Source organism: Microtus pennsylvanicus, chromosome 4 (assembly GCF_037038515.1).
Source record: "Microtus pennsylvanicus isolate mMicPen1 chromosome 4, mMicPen1.hap1, whole genome shotgun sequence".
Classification (NCBI taxonomy): Eukaryota; Metazoa; Chordata; class Mammalia; order Rodentia; family Cricetidae; genus Microtus; species Microtus pennsylvanicus.
This window is the reverse complement of record NC_134582.1, coordinates 36,751,676-36,774,329: the sequence shown is the minus strand read 5'-3', so window position 1 is coordinate 36,774,329 and position 22,654 is coordinate 36,751,676. Positions and strand designations below refer to the sequence as shown.

General features: G+C 41.7%; 1 protein-coding gene across 1 annotated transcript in view; it reads left to right on the top strand.

The window, feature by feature from the left end:
* Window positions 1-22,654, top strand: part of Lvrn (laeverin) — a 56,218-nt gene that overhangs the window by 14,657 nt on the left and 18,907 nt on the right. Inside the window, exons 4-15 of the mRNA XM_075970850.1 lie at window positions 3,311-3,437; window positions 6,064-6,218; window positions 7,417-7,530; window positions 11,849-11,992; window positions 12,945-13,010; window positions 13,099-13,164; window positions 13,863-14,035; window positions 15,832-15,908; window positions 16,212-16,351; window positions 17,216-17,271; window positions 19,395-19,548; window positions 20,765-20,859. Of these exons, the coding sequence (XP_075826965.1) occupies window positions 3,311-3,437; window positions 6,064-6,218; window positions 7,417-7,530; window positions 11,849-11,992; window positions 12,945-13,010; window positions 13,099-13,164; window positions 13,863-14,035; window positions 15,832-15,908; window positions 16,212-16,351; window positions 17,216-17,271; window positions 19,395-19,548; window positions 20,765-20,859 (1,367 nt within the window). The remainder of the gene's footprint in view (window positions 1-3,310; window positions 3,438-6,063; window positions 6,219-7,416; window positions 7,531-11,848; window positions 11,993-12,944; window positions 13,011-13,098; window positions 13,165-13,862; window positions 14,036-15,831; window positions 15,909-16,211; window positions 16,352-17,215; window positions 17,272-19,394; window positions 19,549-20,764; window positions 20,860-22,654) is intronic.

Here is a 22,654-nt window from a genome sequence, read left to right as displayed (position 1 = left end):
GTGCTGTTTGTATGTTGTTCAGCTACTGTACCATATAACTTACTACCGTGTTCCTCTTCCCCCTGCCAAGTCCCATGGAAATGTGGCTTCGTGGAATGGGATGCATCAAGCTGGATATGGTAGCATACACTAGTAATCCCTGCACCTGAGAGCTCAAGGCTTATGAATTTTAGGCCAGCCGGGGCTACATAGTGAGATCCTATTTCTTCCCTTTTCACTAAATTAAAAAAATAAAGGCGGGGGGGGGGTTAGGGGCAAGCTATACTTTTCCACAAAAGCTCTATGTAACCGTTTCTTTGGAAAGACTGTACATCAAGCCCCGTCCTCAAGGCACGTTCTAAGCACCACCTCCTGTTTCTGCTTTCCCGGAGGGCAGGAGAGAACAGACAATGGTTGAGCTAGCCCTGGGAGATAATGCTGCTTACTGGATGAGATTCAAAGTATTCAGCAACCAGGATGGCCCTGGCACTGAGCCATAAAAGCAAGACGCTAACAAGTTGCTGGTGTGGCATGTGTAGGGTAACTGTCATTCCCACTACGGAGCTAGGCCCTGCACGAGACTTCCTCACAGTCGTGGAAAGTGGGGGAGCAGCCTTTGTCCTGAAATTCTTCATTTTCATCTTGTTGTATTCTCAAGAGAGCTTAAGATTTTTAGAAAGAATCTTGGTTTCCGTGACAATGCTTTCCACACTTGCTCACTCCCTGTTATGGAATATGGAGGTAACTAAGGCCAGTGCCTTACGCCCAGTTCTTTCGGATTTTCTTGGCTTCGTTGGGTGAGAAAGGTCAAGCTGTACAGCTTGCTGAGCATCCCTCGGGCTGGGCTGAGATCTTCCAGGCTCATCCCATTGACGTATGGAGACAAGCAGGCTGGTGGTGAGTCAAGCGCCAGCCCTCCTCGCCTAATGAATCACTCACAGAGCGCTGGATGCAAGCAGCAGCTTATCATCCTCCTGAGCTGCTGGCTCCTGGCCCTGCTCCTCTTGCTGAATAATTACTAGGAGGTCCTTGACACTCACAGATGTAACACTGGCCTAGTCAGAAATCATAGCATAGATCAGTGAATCTGCTTAGGCATGATTTAGAAGCATGGTTTGAGCCTGGCAGAAAGCAGCAGGCCTCTCATTTTCCATAGCTAATGAGAGACCCAAGGTGGTCCCTCATGCCCACATCAAAGAGCTTACGGTCAGTCTTTGCAACCAGCAATTCCTCCAAAAGGATAAAATCAGTTTCTTCCTCGAAGATCACCCTATTATAAAGCATTCACGCTGCCGTAGAAACAAAAAGGAACAAGAGAGAGAAAATGAGGCTTGCATTATCAGCAGAAGGCTGTGCTTGGTCATGGCTGAGCACCACAAAGTGAGTAAATCTACTGGGTCTTCTATGAGATATGCAAAATGCAAGCTGGGACTAGTGTTCAGCTTATCCCAGAATTACCCGCTCAGGAAGAGAGTGCGGTTATGTAAAGCATGAGGGTAAACAGAGAACACGCTGTGGGGATGAAGACGGCTAACTTGGTGGACTTGGGCAGCACAGGTATTTGCAAAACAATCCTCTCTGATGTTCAGATCTGCCATGTCCAGGGATGGCTATCAAAACTTACAGGTGGGGTAGCTGTGATTTTGAAGGAACTTTGCAGCTACATCTAAAATGGTCCATATTGGCTTGTGTTTCTTTCTTCCTCCTAGGGGCTACACACTCTCCATCTCCAATATGAAATACCCATCATTTGTCTTGCTTTGGGCATGCAGAATGGTCATTTGTGGGAGGAGATCCATATACTGAAAATTAATGAGCGAGTATTCACTGTTGATGCTATTATTTTGCAAAAAACTACAGCTAAAACCCAGCTCGTATCCACTAGCTCCAGCCTGTAGAATGTTTCTTCCAAGCCTAGTGGGGCTTCCCAACTTTGGTCTCAGAAGCCATAAATTTAGTGGAAAAGCAGATCCAAGGCCCGAGGCCATCTTTTTCAACTAAATGAGGCCTCTGCAGCACCCAGGAGGAAGAACTCAGGGAGGGAATTCAGGCTAGAGTCTCAAAAACAGGTGGTTGCATTTTGTGAACAAGGAACATTCCCAAACTCTCACATAATAATAAAAAGAATCACATAATTCGAGAGAAACGTTCCAAAGAAACAAGAGCATGGTGAGATAAATCTGTTGTTCCTGGAAAGCATGTGCCTCTGTGATGCTGTTGTTCAAGCTGAGCCTTTCTGGATAAGGTTCTGCAGAGAGCATTTCTTTAAGTGAACAGAACTCACAGAATGACACACTTTGTTTTCTCATGCCTCTAACATTTGTCCCAAGGACTTTCATTTTCATGTGTTGTCCTTGGCATCAGCATTGACAGTTCCCAGCTCTATGAAAAATGACTGACAGAGAAAGGCTGTAGAGCATCACTGCAGCCCTTCAGGTTGAAACAGGAGTGTGGTCACGAAAGCTACGCAGATTCATTCTCGGGCACCAAGCAATAATGTGCTTACATAAGAAGGACATTAAATGGCAGAGATGCCTTTTACCAGCAAACATGGGAGCATCTTTGCCAAAGAGTGGAGACTATAACTCTCTAGCTTCAAATTATGTCCTTTTCTAATTAGAAGCTTTTGAGCTTCATGAGGTCCTATTTATTAATGATTGATCTCAATGTCTAGGCTATCAACGTCCTGTCAGAAATCACTTCCTGTGACAATGAGTTCAAGCCTATTATTTGCTTTCATTTCAATCAGAGTCATGGTGTCTTTCTCTGATATCCCTGACCCATTTGAAATTGAATTTTGTGCAGGGTGATGGATAAGGGCCTGTTTTCATTCTTCTTCCTGCAGCTTCCAGTTCGACCAGCAATTACAGATTTTCAAAGTAAAAGTTAATGTAACATACCTCTGGGGGACTCACTGTTAGTACTTCGCTTACTGGGATTTTCTCACATATATATGAACTTAAACATATAAGCACTGTCTTAGTTGCTTTTTTATTTCTGAGACAAAGTGCCATAACCAGTAGACCAGAGGGAGGCTCACATCTTGATCCGTAAGCAGGAGGCAGAAAGAGAACACTGGGAATATTGCAAGTCTGTGGAAACATCAAAGCCCATCCCACAGTGACACCCACTCAACAAGGCGTATCTCCTAATCCTTCCTAAACAACATGGGAACCAAGTATTTAAATATATGAGACTGTGGGGACCATTCTCAAACCACCACAGGCATACAGCTTCTTCCACAGTTGACAGGGAGTCGAAACGGACAAGGTGACAGTTTTCTGTCTCAAGTATTGCTCTACCTAATTGTTGTGTAATTGTTCTAATTTAGATCCGAATCTGGGCCCGGAAAGACGCCATTGCAAATGGAAATGTAGACTTTGCTATGAACGCCACGGGTCCCATCTTCTCATTTCTGGAGGATTTGTTTAATATCAGTTATTCGCTTCCTAAAACAGGTGAAACTTTTAAAACATCTTCAATGCACAACATTTCTGTTCTGCAGGCCCTGAGTCGAGAGCGCATGAACATCGATGAAACTCCAAGGGCATATTGGTGCCATTTAGCTTTTATTTTGGACTTAGCCTCATGACTGTTCACCATGGTGCTTGATAGCTCCCAACCCAAAGAGAGATCTGCCCGTGCTTTCTCTGTTGGGGGCTATGCATCTTGCACCATTTTTATTTCAGCCCCCTCGTGGGTGTCTGGTGGTTCCTTCTCTAGACAGGGCTTCTTAAAACTCTCTCATACTTACAGATAGCACTGGGCAGTGCTGGGCTCTGGATTTTTTCAGCTAATGAGCTAGCAAGACTTTAGATATTCTCTAGCGGTGACTCATCGGTTTAGTACTTGCTCTTATCTATAGGTTTCGCCATAAAAATTAGAATCCTTGAGGATTTGTGTAAATATTTGATCTCTCATAGATCTATATGATTTGCCTGTAAAGTTTTGCAAACTGCTCAGCTCAGAAAGTTGCTCAGTGTGGTTTTTTTTCTTCTTCTGTTTAAATTGTGCCTGTCGTGTAAATTTATTTTCTTCCTCCATGTTTCCGAAATCTTGGGAACACTATGCTCTGCCTGCACAGGCAGATGGTAGAAGAGGGTGGGGAGAAAATATTTGGGCTGTGAGGCTCTGCAGAGTCTCTGCTGTTCAAGCATTTTAGTTTAGGAGAGGATGTAGGGCGGAGAGTGGGGGAGCAGCTTAAGCCTGGTCAGAAATCCCATTTTGCCTGCCAGGTAAGGAGCTGGCCACAGCAGGCATCTGAGCTTGCAAACCAAGTTCCTAGCTCTTTCATGCTAGAGGAGGTTAAGGTAGCTAGTTCTTGCCAGTAAAACAAACACACAAATATGCACATGAAGGAAGACTCCGGAGTAACCCTTGTTCTCCCCTGGCGTCCTGGCCATTCAATGAGACCCTGCAAGGCACTTACTGTCTTTACACTCCTGCTCGTTGCTAGTGCACATCTGCCGGAACAGTCTTCACATGATGTCGCCCTCCTGCCTGTCCTCCTACGTGAAGCCAGAATCTTTGCAGAGAAAGAACCCATCATGTTTAAGTCCTCTTTAAAATCTCTCTGTAGCTTCTCACAGCCATGAGGATGGAGTCTGAATCCCAACCATGTCTTTACAATGATGTACTTCCCGGCTAGGATGGGTGCCCTGCCACACCCTCCTCGGTCCTCCAGGCTCTTCACACCATATGCACTGTGCTCCCCTTGGAATGTCTTTCACTCCATTGGATAATTCGCCTTTCCTATTTGTTAGCTCAGACAGAAAGGTCTTTGGTAGGAGGATTGACCAAGAGTAAGACATGCACCCAACAGAAGACTCCACAGCAATAAAAACCAAGTACCCTTTCTAAAGCTTAAAACACAAGAGTGATTTTATATGATGAAATAAAATAGAATGTATAATTCTTTCAAAGCAGGGGAACAGTAAATACAAAACACGACAGAAAACAGCATATGAAGTTGAAAAATTTATCATCTGGAATTTTGCAGAAAAAGCTGGTCAACCTCAGTCAGTTCTAAAGGGTTAAGTGTTAGACCCACAGTTGCTTCTATTGTTATTTTGAAAAATTAAATGTTTGTATAAAATAATGTAGGATCATGTGGGAATGAATGGTGATAATTTGTTTTTTTAAAAAACCCAATGATTTTGCTTAATTAAATTGTATTCATTTGAAAACTTAAAATATTTTTTAAATGGTCATTAGAAGAGGCCTAGCAAGGGGGCTCAGTAAGGAAAGGCACTTGCTGCCAAGCTTGACAACCCAAGTTCAATCCCAGGGATCCACAGAGTGGAGGAGAAAACTGACTCCCATGGGTTGTCTTCTGATCTCCATATGTGTGCCATCTCCATATGTGCACCCACCAACCCCTCCAAATACACCCAACACACACACGTATGTACATATGCACACACATGTGCATGCAATTACACAGACACGAACACATGCATGTAAAAAGATGTCATTTCAGGAAATTTAAAAAGTAGTCAACCAGTATCTAAACTAAATGATTTCTTATAGCTGTCAGGGCGAGATTCTGAGTGCTGGTTGCATTCATCCTTTGAGTAGAGGGTTTCCTGGGAAAGCAAAAAGGATTAGCTAGCAGAGGAAATCTAGGGTTAGCAAACGGAACTGAGTTGGGTAGGGCAGGACAGTCTTTTGCGAGGGAAGTGTATGGGATTGGGATGAGATGTGTGTTGGGGAGGAGTTTAGAGGGTTGGGCAATGTCACTAAGTCTGACGCCTGTCCCGAGGCCTGCTGACCCATGGGACTGGGAAAGAGCAAGGATTTCACCCATTTTGTCTTATTGTTGCATTTTGAGCTCTTTCTAGATTTGGGGTATGAATCTTTTATCAGAAGTATTTGATCTTCTTTGCTTTTCATATGGTTGTGATACTTATATTCTGATTTCCATTTTCAGTGTTAATTTTTTTTAAAAACAACCTTTTCTTCAGTCAGTTTACAAGTTTCCTCTAACCTTTATTTTTCAGTGACCTTATGACTTTATTTGGATATAATTTATAGCTAAAACAATGTTTTATTAGATTTAATTTTTCCCTTCTTAAATCCATTTAGATATAATTGCCTTGCCTTATTTTGACAACCATGCCATGGAAAACTGGGGGCTGTTGACATTTGATGAAGCATTCTTGTTGCTGGAACCAGATGATGAACTGACAGAGAAAAGAGTCAGGATCTTGGCTGTTATTGCCCATGAAGTTGGACACCAGGTACATGGTGAAATATTCATTTGTATTTCACAGGGAAGTGTTTTCTAGCTGCTTTCCTCAAGACAGCAAAACCAAGAAATACCAGCCACACACCACATTTTGGGGCAGAGGGGTGTTTCATGAAATGCACATCTGTGTGTTAAACAAGAAAGGTCTGTATGCTGTCCATCAAGCTGAGTCCGACCCACTGAAGTATTGTGAACCTGGTTAATTTTATTCTGGAAGAGGCTCAGCGAATGCAGCCCGGATGTCGGTGAGGGGCATGGGAGGGCTCAAGCTGTATCCGCAGAGGGTGTAACAAGGCTGCACATTGTTAGCTCTGTGTGCATCATATTGGGATCTTAAGAGGGCAGGCATTTGACTTGATGGAAAGTCTCCCACCTACCTTCTAGTCTATTCCATTAACACAACTGTGTCAACTAAAAAAATAACCTTAACTATGGCAGCGGCATTTTCTTAGATATGTGTGACCCCATGTTTTAAGACCAAATAACACCGGGGTTACACAGTCCACATACTCCTGTGAATTTTGATCAGTTGTCTCAGTGTCATTTCTTATCGTCACCCAAGTGACGTTTTTAAAAGTATACGCTGCTAGCAACTGCCGTAAGAATTTGGTTAGATAGCAGGGTATGGTTCTGTTGATTTGGGGAGTTGTGTTTTTCTTTCCAAAGACATCTATCCTTTCTCTTGCCCTCTTCTGCCTGAATAGAAAATAACGCAGCTGCAACACATTACAGAGTATACACGTGCTTGAGCGACTCATATGTGGTGTGGATCAGATCACAATCTAAAACATAGTATCATCTGCTTACAATGAAGTCCCAGTTAGATGGTGAGGTGCAAGCTTAGCAGGGGGTAAGTGAGAGCTGAGGACTTGAGCTTCCTTGAACTAAACGCAACCGGTGGGCCAAGCCAACAGTTTCTATTCGGTGAGCCAGCCTTGTGCTTAAAGATCAGTTTTAAAGCAAAGCCTGCTTCCAGTGACCAGAAGTGGCGCAGCCAGTTCCGAAAAATGCATGGATGATACCTCCTCGCGTGAAACAGCAAGCCGTGTTTGGGAGTCCTGCTTTCAAGTTCTGTTATTGATGGCAAACGACATGTACGGCTTTTTGTCATCTCGCCTCCTTAGTGGGTATCTGCAGCAAAGATAACTTCAATTTCAGAAATGCCTTCTTCTCTCTCATATCTTCCGAAGTGGTTCGGGAACCTGGTGACCATGAGCTGGTGGAACAATATCTGGCTCAACGAGGGCCTTGCATCTTATTTTGAACTTGGAATAATTAACTACTTCTATCCAAAACTTCCGAAGGTAAGAAATTTAAACATTTACCCCCATTGATAAAAATACTTTGTATTCATTGTTGAAAAAAATCTATAAAACACAGACAAATCTAATAACTACTAAATTACTAAAACACTTATCAAAGGTGAGTCATACTGCCTTTTATGTGTTTTTTCTTACAAGTTTTTTACTTTTAAATTTTTTTGAAAGTGACATTTATACCAAAACTTCTTTTGGCCTAAAAGTTTTGATATTAAGCTGGGTGGCAAGTGGCGCATGCCTTTAATCTTAAAACTTGGGAGGCAGAGGCAGGCAGATCTCTGTGAGTTCGAGGCCAACCTGGTTCCAGGACAGACAGGGTTTTACAAAATCCTGTCTTGTAAAACCAAAATATTTTTTTGATATTTGCTTACTTCTTATTGCGCGTGGCAGGCTGCACACACCATGGCATCCATGCGGAGGTCAGACGACAGTGAGTGGAGTCTGTTCTCTCCTTCTGACGTGTGGGTGTGAGGGTTCAAACTCTGGTTGCTAGGCCTGGGGGCGAGTATCCTTCCCCACTGAACCATCTTGTCAACCCTGTTTGGAGATTTCTATGCTGGTATGGTAGGGTGGCGTAGTGGGTAAAGCTACCTGTGCAAGTCTGACAACCCGATTCTGATTCTCAGAACCTATGTAAAGGTGGAAAGGAAGGACCCAGTTCTGTGTACCGCCATATACATGGTGTACATCAGAACAAATTAGAAAGGTTCTAATGTGCCTTCACCCCACATGTCACCATGGGCACTTCTATATAGTATTAAATCCACTTGGAAATCAAGACAGCATTTTCATAGTTTTGAACACATCATATCTTGGAAGTGCTGAGATGGAGCACCCACTTAACATCCTGAACCAGAGCCATAATCCAGAGGACCTGGATTATGCTCCCTTCCCCAGGCTGTCACTCTGCAGTGCCCTTTTCCTTCCCTGCACTGAGCACGGGTTCTGTTGTCCCAGAAGGGAGTTCAGAGATCATTCTGTAGAAGCATCAGCAATTTTCCTGAGATCGTTTCCTATCTGGGACAGAGTTGGCTTTGAAGCCTCGGGGTCTGGGCTAGTCTGATGGCCAAGATGATGATGATGATGATGATGATGATGATGAGGAGGAGGAGGAGGAGGAGGAGGAGGAGGAGGAGGAGGAGGAGGAAGAGAGTGCTGGGTTTGCTGCTCACCAGCTCTTCAAGACCCAGGGTCCCATGGGCTCTCAATCTCCAGTTCTGACTTCTCTGCCTTTCTTTTTCTGCCTAGTTCAGGGAAGCAGCAGGCTTGGTGATGGCGCTGACAGCATCTTTCCTGTGTGTAGGCATGGCTCTGACCCAAACCCCGGGCCTCAGGCGTGTTAGACAACAGCTCCACCACTGAGCAGGACCCCTGCGTCCCCACACTGTCTTTCATACCACCATGAGAGGAGACGCACAGGAATTTCATGCAGTCATTGAAAGGGGTTCCTGACTGTTGCATACTATGTCACAACTGTTATTAATCTACACTCGTGTGCAGGTAGAGAATTGTAGACATTACTCGTTCAGAACAACAAATGTTGATGGTTAGTTGTCGTGAAGCAGGCTTTATTTACTGGGCGTTTTGCTAAGAACTATAAATTAATGTAGTCTTTAAAACAACTAAGTGAGGACAGTGTTGTTTTCCGTGCTCTGAGATGGAGAAACTGAAAGCCAGAGATCAATTTACTGACTTGCATGAGTAAAAGAACCGTTAGGAGAGTATTGATGGTCCGTTGTCTTGACAACAGTCCATTCATTTATCATAACCCTTCGCTTTTTGTAAACGTTTTATCTGTTATACTTGGAAAAGAAGAAATCCATCTGTGACTGACCAAACTAAGTTTGGCTTTGCTTCCTTTCAGTTTATCTTTCTGCTCATTTTTAATATAACGATTGTTGTAATATAACAAAATGTTGATAAGTAGGACATTTTACCTCTATGGGAAATATTATATTAAAATCAACATTGTGATAATGATTATCTTAGGGCATGAATGATGGGAGTTTTAAATTTTCTGCATTATCTCTATAACACTAACAAAATAAGACACTTTCAGGAATACTAGCAAAACCTATGCCTAACGAATAGGCTCTTCAGGGACTTCTAAGTTCTTGCTGCATGGAGTATGATTGCTGAACTAGCAATAGGAGGGCTTTACTATTCAGCATCCCCTAGTTACTAGAGCACAGGATATACTATAATATATAGAGTAGCCAAACCAGCATGATTTTGACCCAATCCCCAGCTGATACATTTTCCACTAAAATGTCAGACCTAGCCAGGCATGGTGACTTACATCTACCATCTCAGTTATTTAGGAAGCTGAGGCAGGGGGATTTAAAATTAAGAAACAACTTGCTTATTGTCAAATCGACAAGGTCTAGAATCATCCAGGAGCCAGTCTTCTGGATAAGCATAGATAAGATTATATATAAGCTTGTATAAGATTAGCCTTTGGTTATTATTATTAATACTATTATTATTATCTATAGTATATTAACTCGAGTGGGTTAATTAAGGTGGAAAGGTCCACCTTAACTAGGTGCAATACAGTGGACCAGGGCCTGGTTGAATTAAAAGAGAAAAGTGAACTGAACACTTTCCTCTCTGCCTCCTGACTATTCCTGAACTGCAACTGTCTGCCTTGAATTCCTGCGTCCATGATCTCTTAGCTAAGATGAATTACACTCTCGAAGTGTAAACCGAAATAAACTTGGTCTTCCTTACTTTGCTTTTGGCAGTATGGGGTATTTTGTCATAGTAACACATCAAGAAACTGACATAAACCTAGTTGATGGTGTTGTTAATCAAAACTTAGGAATATGAAGGAGTTGATTAGAACATAAAGAAATGAAAGTGGAGAAGATTTGGAATGCTCACCTGATACATGTGCCACCCGGCATGAGACAGTCAGCTCGGAATTCCAACCCCTTGGTAGAGATTTCAGGCTTTCCATGGCTTCCAGGGACTAGCCCACTCGTAGAGGCGCAGACCAACCTGTGCAGAGTCTCTCCTACTCTCTGCTCATTGTTTTTTCATCCCAAATTCCTCTTGGCTGTAAATTAGTTTTCTTTTCTTCCCCTTTCTCCTTTTTTAAAAAAATTGATTTTATTGAGCTATACATTTTTCTCTGCTCTCCTCCCTGTCTCTCCCCGTCCCCTTCAACCCATCCCAAGATCCCCATGCTCCCAATTTACTCAGGAGATCTTGTCTTTTTCTACTTCCCATCTAGATTAGATCCATGTATGTGTCTCTTAGGGTCCTCATTGTCGTCTACGTTCTTTGGGATTGTGAATTGTAGGCTGGTTTTCTTTGCTTTATGTCCAAAAGCCACTTATGAGTGAGTACATGTGATAGATAATTGTCTTTCTGGGTCTGGGTTACCTCACGCATTATGTTTTTTTCTAGATTCACCCATTTTCCTGCAAATTTCAAGATGTTATTTTTTTCTGCTGTGTAGTACTCCATTGTGTAAATATACCACATTTTCCTTAACCATTCTTTGGTTGAGGAGCATTTAGGTTGTTTCCAGGTTCTGGTTATGACAAACAATGCTGCTATGGACATAGTTGAACACGTGTCCTTGTGGTACAATCGAGCATCCTTTGGATATATACCCAAAAGTGGTGTTGCTGGATCTTGAGGAAGGTTGTTTCCTAGTTTTCTGAAAAATCATCATACTGATGTCTATAGAGGCTGTACCAGCTTGCACTCCCAATCTTTCTAGCTTCACGTCACAGAGAAATTGTTCTTGCCATGTGCCCAAGGGAAAGCCAGTGTCTTGGACAGACCTGTGGCTTTTAGTACATTGTAATGAACTGCTGCTCAGAACCCATGATCTGCAGACACTGTATCTAGTGTGGATTCTCTACAGTCGTAACTTAGTATGTCAGCATCATTGTCATCTTGTACATCTAGCGTGTTTCTTGCTTTGTGCATATACCTAGAAAAATGCCAGTCAGTTTGAAGGAGCCACTGATTCAATTGACAATACAATCTACTGGACTGGAACTATGTAGAGACAGTGATGGATCCTATCTTGATGAAAATACATGACTCTTAGAATCACGCTCTTTTGTAATTCATAAAAATCAAAACAAGAGCTGAAGAATGGGAAGGAAGATGACCTATCGTTTTGCTACTCAAAGAATTCTGAAGTTTGGGGTATATTATAATTTTGATACTTTTCAATTATTCTTTCTCCATTTTAATGTGGGTTTTGGAAGCTATCTTAGGGATCTTGGATTCTGTATTACTGTGACCCTCAGAAGTTAATGTGGTTCAATCTTTTCCTTTATAGAATGAGATCTTTTTTTTTAACTTTTTACATGGTGTCCTCAGAGAAGATCATTTCCAGGAGTCTAGAGTTGTGTCCACTAACGTGGAAAATTTCACAGAAACAAATGAAATCAAAGAACTCTTCAACATTTATACTTACCACAAGGTAAGAACGCCTTTGTGCTTTCTTCTGTTCTCATGCCGAGAGTTGCATAAAATGAATTCCAAGGGCTATAAAATGCTACAGCCTTAAAACTTTAGGTTAAAGTAACTTTAATCTTATTGCCTAGTAGATGTCCAGTCTTTAAAGTCAGCTTTTACTTAGCAAATATTGTTGGCGAGGTCATATTAGATATTGGGCATAACTTGCATAGCTTGAAGCTTTTTGTTTGATTGTTTGGTTGCTTGGGTTTTTTGAACTAATAGAGACCTGTCTGCCTTTGCCTCCCAAGTGCTGGGATTAAAAGGGTACCCCACCATTGCCTGGCTATATACCCCAATGCTTTAAAAGCAAACTTTTATGGGTTCCTGTGTGTGTGTGTGCGCGCGCACATGTGCACATGCACACACACAGGCACATGCGCTTTGGATGCTAGAGGATAGTCTTGGGTGTTGTACATCTGAAGCCATCAACTTTGTTTTTGTGAGGCATGGCCTGGGGCTTGCTGATTTCGTTAAGCAGGGTAGTCATCTAGCACTAGGGATTCTTCTGGTTTTTTTCCCCAGTTCTAGGATTACGAACACACATACTTAACTTTTGTCCATGGGTTCTAAGGAGCGAGCGCACATCCTCCTGCTGGCTTGCATAGTGAGCGCTTTACTGGCTGAGCCATCTCCCTAACTCCAAACTTCTGTTTTATAGAATTTCATTTTTACATGAAAGTATTGTAATTTAAAAATTTTTTTTGCGTGCCCCTATTCTTTATATGTAGGACATTTGCTCACTCTTTCCTCACGACTTAGTGACAATCTGCTATTTTATCAACACATTTGAACAGAGAATTCAAGAACAGATTGCAATCAGAAGCATAGCATGGAACAGTATTCATAAAAATAAAACGTGTCTCTGTGTAAATACTGAATTTTGGTCAGCTCATGAATGTCTTTGTATGTGCTAGGGAGCGTGTATGGCCCGGATGCTTGACAGTTTCCTGAGCCAGAACTTGTTTATCAGTGCACTTCAGGTGAGTTGCTGAGAGCGTTACCAATAGCAGCAAACACAAATTGCTTTGGCATCCTATTGCATTAACGGCAATTCCTCTGTTTCCACAGTCATACTTGGAGACATTTTCTTACGCAAATGCTGAGCAAGACGATCTATGGAGACATTTTCAAATGGTAACGGTCCTCTGAGGCACTTGCTTGCTGAGGAGTTTTGTCTGATGCAGTACAAGATCAGGAGTGAACGAGCGACCCACAGGAACATGACTTTTCCCTGTTTTTAAATCCCCCTTAGTTCTGAGGTGTTGCTTTAGTTTTCGCTGTACCCCTACGCCCCAAATAGAGAATGGTCTTTTGGGTCCCTAAATATTTGTTCAATGGATAAATGGATGAATGAATGAATGACCATCCATATTGTCAGCTCTCTGTGTTTGTGGTTCCCTATCTGTATATTCCACCAATCTGAGATGAGAAATAGAAAAATTTCTGTTTGTCCTGAACGTGTATGAACTTTCCTGGGGCCATTATCTCCCAGACAATAAAATAAAATATTATGTTCACATATAGTTTGCATCGTGAAGGCATTACAAGTCACCTGTAGATGATTACAGCCCATGCTTACATAGAAGCTCTGCTCTGTTTTATGTAAGGGCATCAGCATTCATAGATTCTGTTCCCATGAGGGTCCTGGAAGAAATCCCCTCCCAGACCCCAGAGGAAAGCGGCGTAGAAATCAACAGTTCTGAGTATCAACCACTGGCGATTGCCATACAAAGAAGGGATAGGGTGGTTATTTCCCTTCTTTGGGGAAGATTGTTGCCCACAAGGTTCTGCTCATAAACCACATCTGCCTTTGTGTTTTCTTTTTAAATCAGGCCATAGATGAGCAGAATATAATCCAGTTGCCGACAACGGTGAAGAACATAATGGATAGCTGGACATACCAGGGTGGCTTCCCAGTGATCACGTTAAATGTGTCTACGGGCGTCGTGAAACAGGAGCCATTTTATCTTGAAAAGACTGAAAATCAAACTCTTGTAAGCCACAAGTAGGTTATTTTGTTCCTTTGTTGTCACCAGGCTTGAGGCTGAGCAACCATGCTACGGAAGCGAGGAAGTGTAATGTTTTCTGGGCACCTGCCCTGCTGCTGGGGGACTCCCTGAAGTAAGGGCATTGCATACTAGGGTGAGGTGGAACCCTAAGTACTGAGCAACGCCAGAAGCCTGAAATTAGGGATCAACGTGTGCTCTTATCTGGGACTTAGAGTCACATGAGCGATCAGACCATTAGAATTCTATGTGTTCCTCATTGTCCGACGGACAGATGGAATGAGTTACTTGGGATTCTGGGTGAGAGGCAAGAAGGTGATGCCATCAGTAGCACAACTTTTCAGAAAAAAAAAAAAAGAAAAAACTTTTCAGAGTGCAAATCCTATTGCATTCTTTCTCCTAGACATAGAACCGAGAGAACATAGAACTGTATTCTTGACGATAGTACTGTGCATCTGTATTCACGTTGTGCGATACACATGCACGGGTATATATTTAAAGCCATAGCTGCAACTTTAAAAGTGTAGCCTTCAGACCCGATTCAAATGCTGCCTTCCACAAATTAGGTTGAATTCAAGTCGTCTGAGCTCCAGTTGCATTGCCTGCAACATACATAGAACGGGGCGATGATGCCAAGATGCAGTGGGTAGTGGCAGCGTGCCACTTGTCCCCTTCTTCCTTCCTCCTGTTTCTCCCCCTGATTGTCGACTTGCAACCATTTTGGGTAATTTTGACCCTCACATCTCATTGTAATAGACTTCAGCATGAATGAATGATTTTGAAATATCAGAAAAGTTTTCAAGAAGGAGCTGGCAAGATGGCCCAGTGGGTTTGCCCCCAAGCTTGATGACACGGGTTTGATTCCTGAAATCCATGTTAAAGGTGGAAAGGCAGAACTAATTCAAAAAGTTATTCTCTGACTTCCACACAGGTGTACCGTCTCCCACATCTCACACGCACACACACACACATGCACACACACACACGCACATGCACACACACACACGCACACATGCACAATAATAACAACAACAAATCAAATAGTCACGCTCTTTCTTCAAAACCCCAGGGGAGTAAAACAGAAGGCCAATGGCCTCTGCACTGTAACACTGTGAATCTTTTGAGAAGTGGGCGGAGTCTTGGGCATGCAGATGAAGGCAGAGTTAGCTAAAGGGCTAAGATGCCAGGTGTGAGGGTTAGAAGAAGATTGGAAACCGCTGCCTGAACTGTGTGTCTTTCCAAAAGACTAACGCTGTCCTTGTGGTCCGCTGATTCATCCTTTTCACACCCACCAGCGTGGGAGGAAAAAGTAGACATTCAGTAAATACAAATGTTGTCGCTGATGCCTGTGAACATGTTTCAGAGGGAGAGAAAGTTCGAGGCTGAGAAGGATTTTGAAATGTTGGCAAGCTTTTGCTTTTTTAAAATACCCATCACCTCTCTGGACATGGATAGATTTGGGTCTGTCAGAAGCATGTGAATAACCCAGAGTGAGGTCACGTGGCTATAATTTAGTAAAATCAACTTTTCAGTGTTTCAGACAGAAGAGTCTCAGCAATTGTCTATGTTATAAGAGGTGAGCCTATAAGAGACAGCAAGAGGGAGGGATAACAAAGAGTCAGAGCAACATTGGCTGGAGAAACAGCAGCAAGCAACCCTAAAGAGAAAGGCCCCGAGTCCTTGCTGGGATTGACCTTGGACCTGGAGGTCTGCTCCTTTGGCATCTCTTCAATGTGGGCTGAGTGTATATTCTTGTATGTGAAAATAGCTAATTCTTTTCTTTTCTTCCTAAAAGTAACACATGGATTGTCCCAATTTTTTGGATGAAAACTGGAACCACACAACCTTTAGTCTGGCTAGACAGAAGCAGCAGTAAGTAAACACGTGTGTGTGTTACATATGCACATATACACATCTTCATATATACACACATATAAAAACAGAGATAGACATCTTGTTAAAATGTCGAGTTTTTGGAAACCTTATTGTTGAACATGAAGCTTTAAAAAATGCTTCAAATTAAAGTAGATTATACATGAAAATTTAGTCATATGGCAGACTGATATATACTTAAGAACTATTTTAACTTTTATTTTATTGGCTTCTGGTTTAGAAGTGTGAATGTATTGTGTAAAAAAATGTATTAAAATCTTTAAAAAAAATTTTTTTTGGTAGTGGTATTCCCTGAGATGCAACTTTCAGATTCTGACAGTGACTGGCTGACTTTAAATTTCAACGTGACTGGATATTACAGAGTTAATTATGACGAGTTAGGTTGGAAGAAATTAAATCAACAGCTTGAAAAGGACCCTAAGGTATGGGTTAGTTTTGGTGTTTTAATTAAGCAGTTTGTGAGCTGTCAGTGTTGAATGGTCAGAGAGAGGTGTGCAGATTTAGGCTGCCAACGGGTCTCTGCCTTTCCATGAATATGGGGTACTGGGTCACTGTTGTGGGAGGTCCTCCCACTCCTCCAGCCAATAGCCACTGAGATACCAGCCCATTGGGGCGTGGTCTCTCTCCCTTTAAAAAAGCAGCCACTTCCCTCTCCTCTCTCTCTTCACTTCCTGCTCCTCTGGCGACTAGACTCCCTTCCTGGTTGCGTAGAGGGCTGTTGCCTGGGACAGTGATCTGTAAGTTTTTTCCCCTTTAAATAAATACCACCCTATTAATCATAATTCCAAACTGGTGTGGAATTGTTTGTGACTTACGCCTTCAGGTCACATCAGTGAAATCTTGAGAGTGCAGTTGCCATCTGATATAATCTCTCTGTGCTGCATACATAGTGCTAGATACCATTTATTTTTGATCTGCTATGCCAAAACTTTCCTGAATATTTTCAGGAAAGACGTTGTAATTGTATTCAATACATACATTCTCTTTTGGAGAAGTTTTTAATCATCAGTTTCAGGCTTTGTTTTTTTAACACAGTTTGTTTTAGGGGAGTATTTTCATAAAATTTCTGCCATGTGTAAGTATTATGATTGATATCAGAATGATCTCATCAAAACCACATACATACTAAGTAAATTATGGGCCATTCTTCGTAGCCAGAATTTCTCTACCTAGGAAACAATCTCTTAGGAAGGGTGTTTTAGGCATTGATGGTCTTGAAGTTGCTGTTTTGAAAATGTCTTCCTCTTTGTTTGACCATGTTTGGTTTTTTTTTTTTTTTTCTGCAGGCCATTCCTGCCATTACTAGGCTGCAGCTGGTGAGTGATGCGTTTGTCTTGTCTAAGTAAGTGTCTTTTCTACACTCACTACTAAAGGGGGCGTGTCTTGAAAACTTTCTAAAAATGATAGACTGTGACTGTGAAATTGGTTCTTTAGTATGCAGAGGCCTTAACTAGTTGAGGATAAGGTCAAAAGCAGGACGTGATTGCTCAAACCCGCAATTCAGCTCATAACGCAGGAGGATTGCTGCCAGACAGTGAAATGCACACACATACAACCAACAAATAAACATAAGATTAGGGCTGAATTCTATGTCCTCAGTGGGATGTTATAACGTAAATTGTTGTATATAGATAGACTAAGCACTTAGATCTTGAAGTTATGCAAGGTGATAGCTGACAGCTATAATAATAGTGATATCTGGGTTATATTCTGATACACTACAGAATTATAAATTTTATATGTATGTACGAGGTTTGTTTAGTGTAAGTCATGGCCCTGTTTAACCAGAAATATTATTATATGTCCAGGATTTAAATATTTATTCAATAAAATGAAAGATATACATATCCTTTGTCTATATAAAGAACATGTCTATTCTTTAATTTTCGTATTTTAGTATATATGTTCTTTATTATATAATAAATTACCTAGCGTGTCCTCCCTCATGCCTGCCACATGTGTGAGTATTGGTCATTTCTCTGCTGACTGTTCCCTCTGCACCTGTTGCTCAATGCCTGGCTGACAATCGCTCTGGAGTGACTAAGGCTTGGGTACGGCTGGCCTCACCCTCCAGGCCTCATCCTTCTGGCTTCTTGACATGTTGACACAAACGCTTGCTCTTCTGACTTCACTTCTTCCTACCACTGTGAGCATCTTTAAGCACGACTATGTTTGTGTCATCATCCTTCTTTTCATGGGATGACTCATTTGGTCTTATGATTTAGGCAGTTGTCTTATTAGGTGCAAGGCTCAGTCAGATGCTAAGATTTTAGAACATAAGATACTTAATTATGTTCTAAATGGACATCTCACCCTCTTTTCTTCCTTGTCTTATGTTTAGTCATTTCAACCCATTACCTTAACCACTGAATATTATATTATTTTGGACTCTCTCTCTCTCTCTCTCTCTCTCTCTCTCTCTCTGTCTGTCTGTCTCTCTCTCTCTCTCCTGTATGTGTGTGTGACAAGTACCACTATTCCTCCCATTGCCAAAACCTGAAACCTCAGAGACACCTTACTACTTTTACTGCTTATGTACTAAGCCATTTCTATTATCTTTCATCTAGTCTCTTTCCTTAGCTTTCAACCCTTAGTTACTTTGAGTTCCTAATGGAACTTAAATGCCTTTCAGCATTGCAACCGTAGATGTTTTAGGTGTCTACCACATTATTTTGGTTGCTCAAAAACCCTAGGTTTCCCAAGAAATCTTAACTCTTTATCCTGCTTTTCAATGTTCTCCTAAGATTTGAGCCACCTGATCCCTTATCTTTGTTTCTCATTAGACACAGAAGGACCTGATCAGCTAGTTTCACCTCTCACTGCACACAAGACGTCCTGCCTCTTGGCTTTGCCAGCCCACCCGCTCTGCTCCTCACGATTTCTCCTTCTCTACCTCTGTCAATTTACACATGGCCTTGGGCGTTCTCCTCAAGTGTTGCTGTCCTGAGGCCTTCTCTGACTTTCCCTTTCCCTGCGGTGCTTCCATGTGTATGCTTTTGCTTTGAGAACTTTCTGAGACCCCTCCTTGACTTCCTAGGTAGCAGCTGAACTCCCATGATGCTCTCAGCTGCAGGCAACTATGGTATCACATGCTGGCTTCTCTGCCCACCAGCAGCTGGCCGAAGCATTAGACCAAGAATGCTCATGATTGATACTCTTGAATGGGATGTATATTTTTTTGTAAGAACACACAACAAATACTCAATATTCCATAACTCAGCAATTGGCCTGGGTTTTCTACAGCTTGTCGTGTGGATGTCTGAATGATCCAGGTGGATACAAAAGCCTGGCAGCATTTGTTAAGTTCTGTGTTACAGATATGTTGGGACGTCTGTCACCCTTCTACTTTGTTTGGCCATACATCTTGTTGAAGTTAGACATTGAAAAATGGAGCAGATATGGAAAGAGATAAGATCTTTTAGCAGGTCAAGGCTTTTTGAGTGTGTGTTTTTTTAAACCAAACAGAAACAATTATATTGAAATTGAGACAGCACTTGATTTAACCAAGTACCTTGCTGAAGAAGATGAGATCGTAGTGTGGTTTGAAGTCTTGGTAAACTTGATAAACAGGGATGTTATTTCTGATGTGAACAACTATGCTATATACCCATTATTGAAGGTAATTTCACGCTTTGTTATGTGGCTTTTAAACCAACCCTCTTTGTCTCTCTCTGTGTTCTGGCCACAATCTGTGCAACAGGCCTTTCCAAAAGCAATGCTCTATTCATTCCAGATGTTAGGTGATTTATTTCTTTTTAGCCGCAAGTGATTATTCTCAGAAAAAAAAATCTATTAGCCATAGACAGGTCCTTAGAGATGAGTGAGGGAGAAGCTTGGCAGGGTTTTACATTCTTAGTGAAGTGAGGATGAATCTAAAAAACAAACAAACAAAAAGACAGAAAGAAGAAAAGAAAAAAGAATCCCAGAAGTGGTAGAAATTTATATATCTTCCTCTTATAGAAAAACAGTATATATCAGGAACAATTTCCTAAAGAGATTTGTAGGCAAATCAATAGTTTTTTTTTAATCAATCCTGTGTTCATGACCCCAATACTTATGTCTTAAGGGAATCAGCAAATTCATCCAGAAAAATAAGAGTTTCAAAGCCACTGTCACTATTAGGGAGAGAAAGAAATTAACACTTATGAATAAAATGATGATATGTTACCATCAGTGAAGGAATAGAAAAGTGAAAATTCCCATCAGTAGCTCTTCAGTAGGATTTGGAAGGAAGATGAGAATAGATGTTTAGAAGCGACCGCTGGGCAGCCAAGGTCCACGAGCCAACCAGAGAGTGATGATTGTGAGTGAGTTTCTGGGTCATTCTGAGGGTGATGTTGTAAACATCCCAGGTTCCATCCAGATGCTCCCTTTCCTAGTATCCAAAGTGGTGTGGGGAGCTTAACCGAATGTAAGGAGGGTGACTTACAGGAGGGTCTCTGGCTTCTGATGACTGGTTTTGGCCAAATCAGTACAAGTGACAGTTGGGCTGCCTCAGAGAGTTTCAGTGGATGGATAGCATCTAGTTGGTTCTCAGTCATGTTAATGAGTGCCTGATTTCTGTATTTGCCAGATGATACATTTAGGCTGCTAGCAAACGAGAGCAATTGCTAACATTTACTAGGCTTTCACTCTGTGCTATTTCTTGTGATTTTATGTGTGAAGTAACTGAACCTGAAGAAGTTTAAAAATAAATCAGTATATTCAGTGACAAAGATCATTTCTGAAAAAAAGTCTGTCGTTTCTCTATTAATATCTTTCAGATAAATAATAATATGCTGAGAACTCAGTGTTTTGTGCCAAAAATAATTGTAACTTTTCTTTGTGGTTTATAGAAGTATTTACTAAAGAGAATTAACTCAATATGGAATACTTGTTCAACTTTAATTCGAAAAAATGTGACAGCATTACAAGATGATTATTTAGCTCTGTGAGTATTTTTAATTCATCAAAACTGAATAAAATAACTCATCTTAATGGATAAGCTTCCAGATTTGTAAAAGAGAATCTTTTTTAATAACTAAAATCTTAGTACCTATTCCTGAGTTTGTATGCTACTTGAGAATTGTAACTCCAGACCTGTGTGTTTTCAGAGGAAGCAGTAGCTTGAGTTAATCGACCTGCAAGGCACATGCATGCACACATGGAAGTTTAAACTCTGTGTTTGCAAAATTGAAATTACTGACGGAAACCTTAAGTGTGTCCTGGTATGGGTGAAGGGTTGTGCTAAGGCCATCTACCAAGGGAAAAGTGGACTTTGTCTGGATACTTCTTGGCTCCCTACTCTTTGTATTTTCCATTGTAAAAAATCAGACAAGACACACAGGATTTCGTGTAGAAGACAGAGTTTCCTGCAGAGTAAAGAGGGGTAACCTTAAGGGATGAAAGATGACATCAAGAGAGTTGTGCCTACCTACACGTCAGTGTATGTTGAAAACTAAACCTTTTCTGAGGGGCCATTTCCGTATAGGCAGCCAGTCTGGATTAACACTCAAGAGAAGAAACTTGCTCTTTACCAGAGAGCCTCCTGCTAGGCAGGAATTTTTCTGGCAATTCATAAGGTCACATCTCTACACAGGGTTAGAGACACAACTCTTATCCTGGTCTTTTGACCAAAACTTATAGAGCGAAGCAGATAAAAAAGAATTAAAGAAAAATCTATAAAAATACATGTTTTACGAGGACGAAACAACCTTTGCAATGGGTGGGCCTCAATAAAGCCCCACTACTTACTTGCACCTTCCTCCTCTTTCTATGGTGTCTTAACTTTCTCAGAGAGACAATTGTGATACTTCCCTCGCCTTTATCCATCACTGCAAAACTTGGGTGTTACTAGAGACACAGGGATGAGGGCTTAGGGCTGATTATGAGATGGGGTCCATCCTTCCGGTGCTGTCAGCCTGCTAGTGTCTAGCTAGTTACCTAATACTTCTCTGTATTCTTGTGAGCAAGAAGTGCACCCGGATGCAAATATGAACTAGGATGACAATCAGTACTTATCAGTCACTTGTATATGATCATGCTTAATTACTGGAAATCACTGTCCTATGGGGACTCCATACATTTTCATGATGGTTTAGGAGGGGGTGAAAGGCAACATGAGGCTATGGTACTTCTGTTCTGTTTGTGTATGGATGTCAGACTTCTAGACTTAGAGGTGGATGGATGGTAGTCAACAACTATAGCTACAGCTTCTAGAAACATCAATCTTAAACCACTCACACCAAACAAGTAGTAAAGATACACAAAAATATAATCATTCTTTCTTAGTATATAATCATTCTTTCTTAGTAGTAGCCTGCTGAGGGAGTAGAAGTTAATGCCAGAGTCTATTAGAAGCCCGTAGAATTGGATAGGTAGGTACATAGACAGTGTGTGTATGGGAGGATTGTGTGAATGAACTGGAAGGCACAAAGATACTCAACCATGCAGCACATGTGTTAACCAGACACAGACTAGGCTATCCTAAAGCAGACTAAAGTAGCTTACATTTCGTAGCATCCCGGGCTAGTGTTTCTGCTCCAGCAACTTCTGGGAGAGGCTGATTTTCACAGAATCCCATCTTGTTGCAGCTAGCCCAAGTTTGGGATGGGTGGGGAGAGAAAGAGAACACATAAACAGATTTCTAAGAGTATCTGTCAGGGGACCTCCATCTGTGCACATTCCAAAACTGCTTATCATAATGTCAGAGGGAGCAGAGTTGAGACCGGAGGGTGGGACAAAGG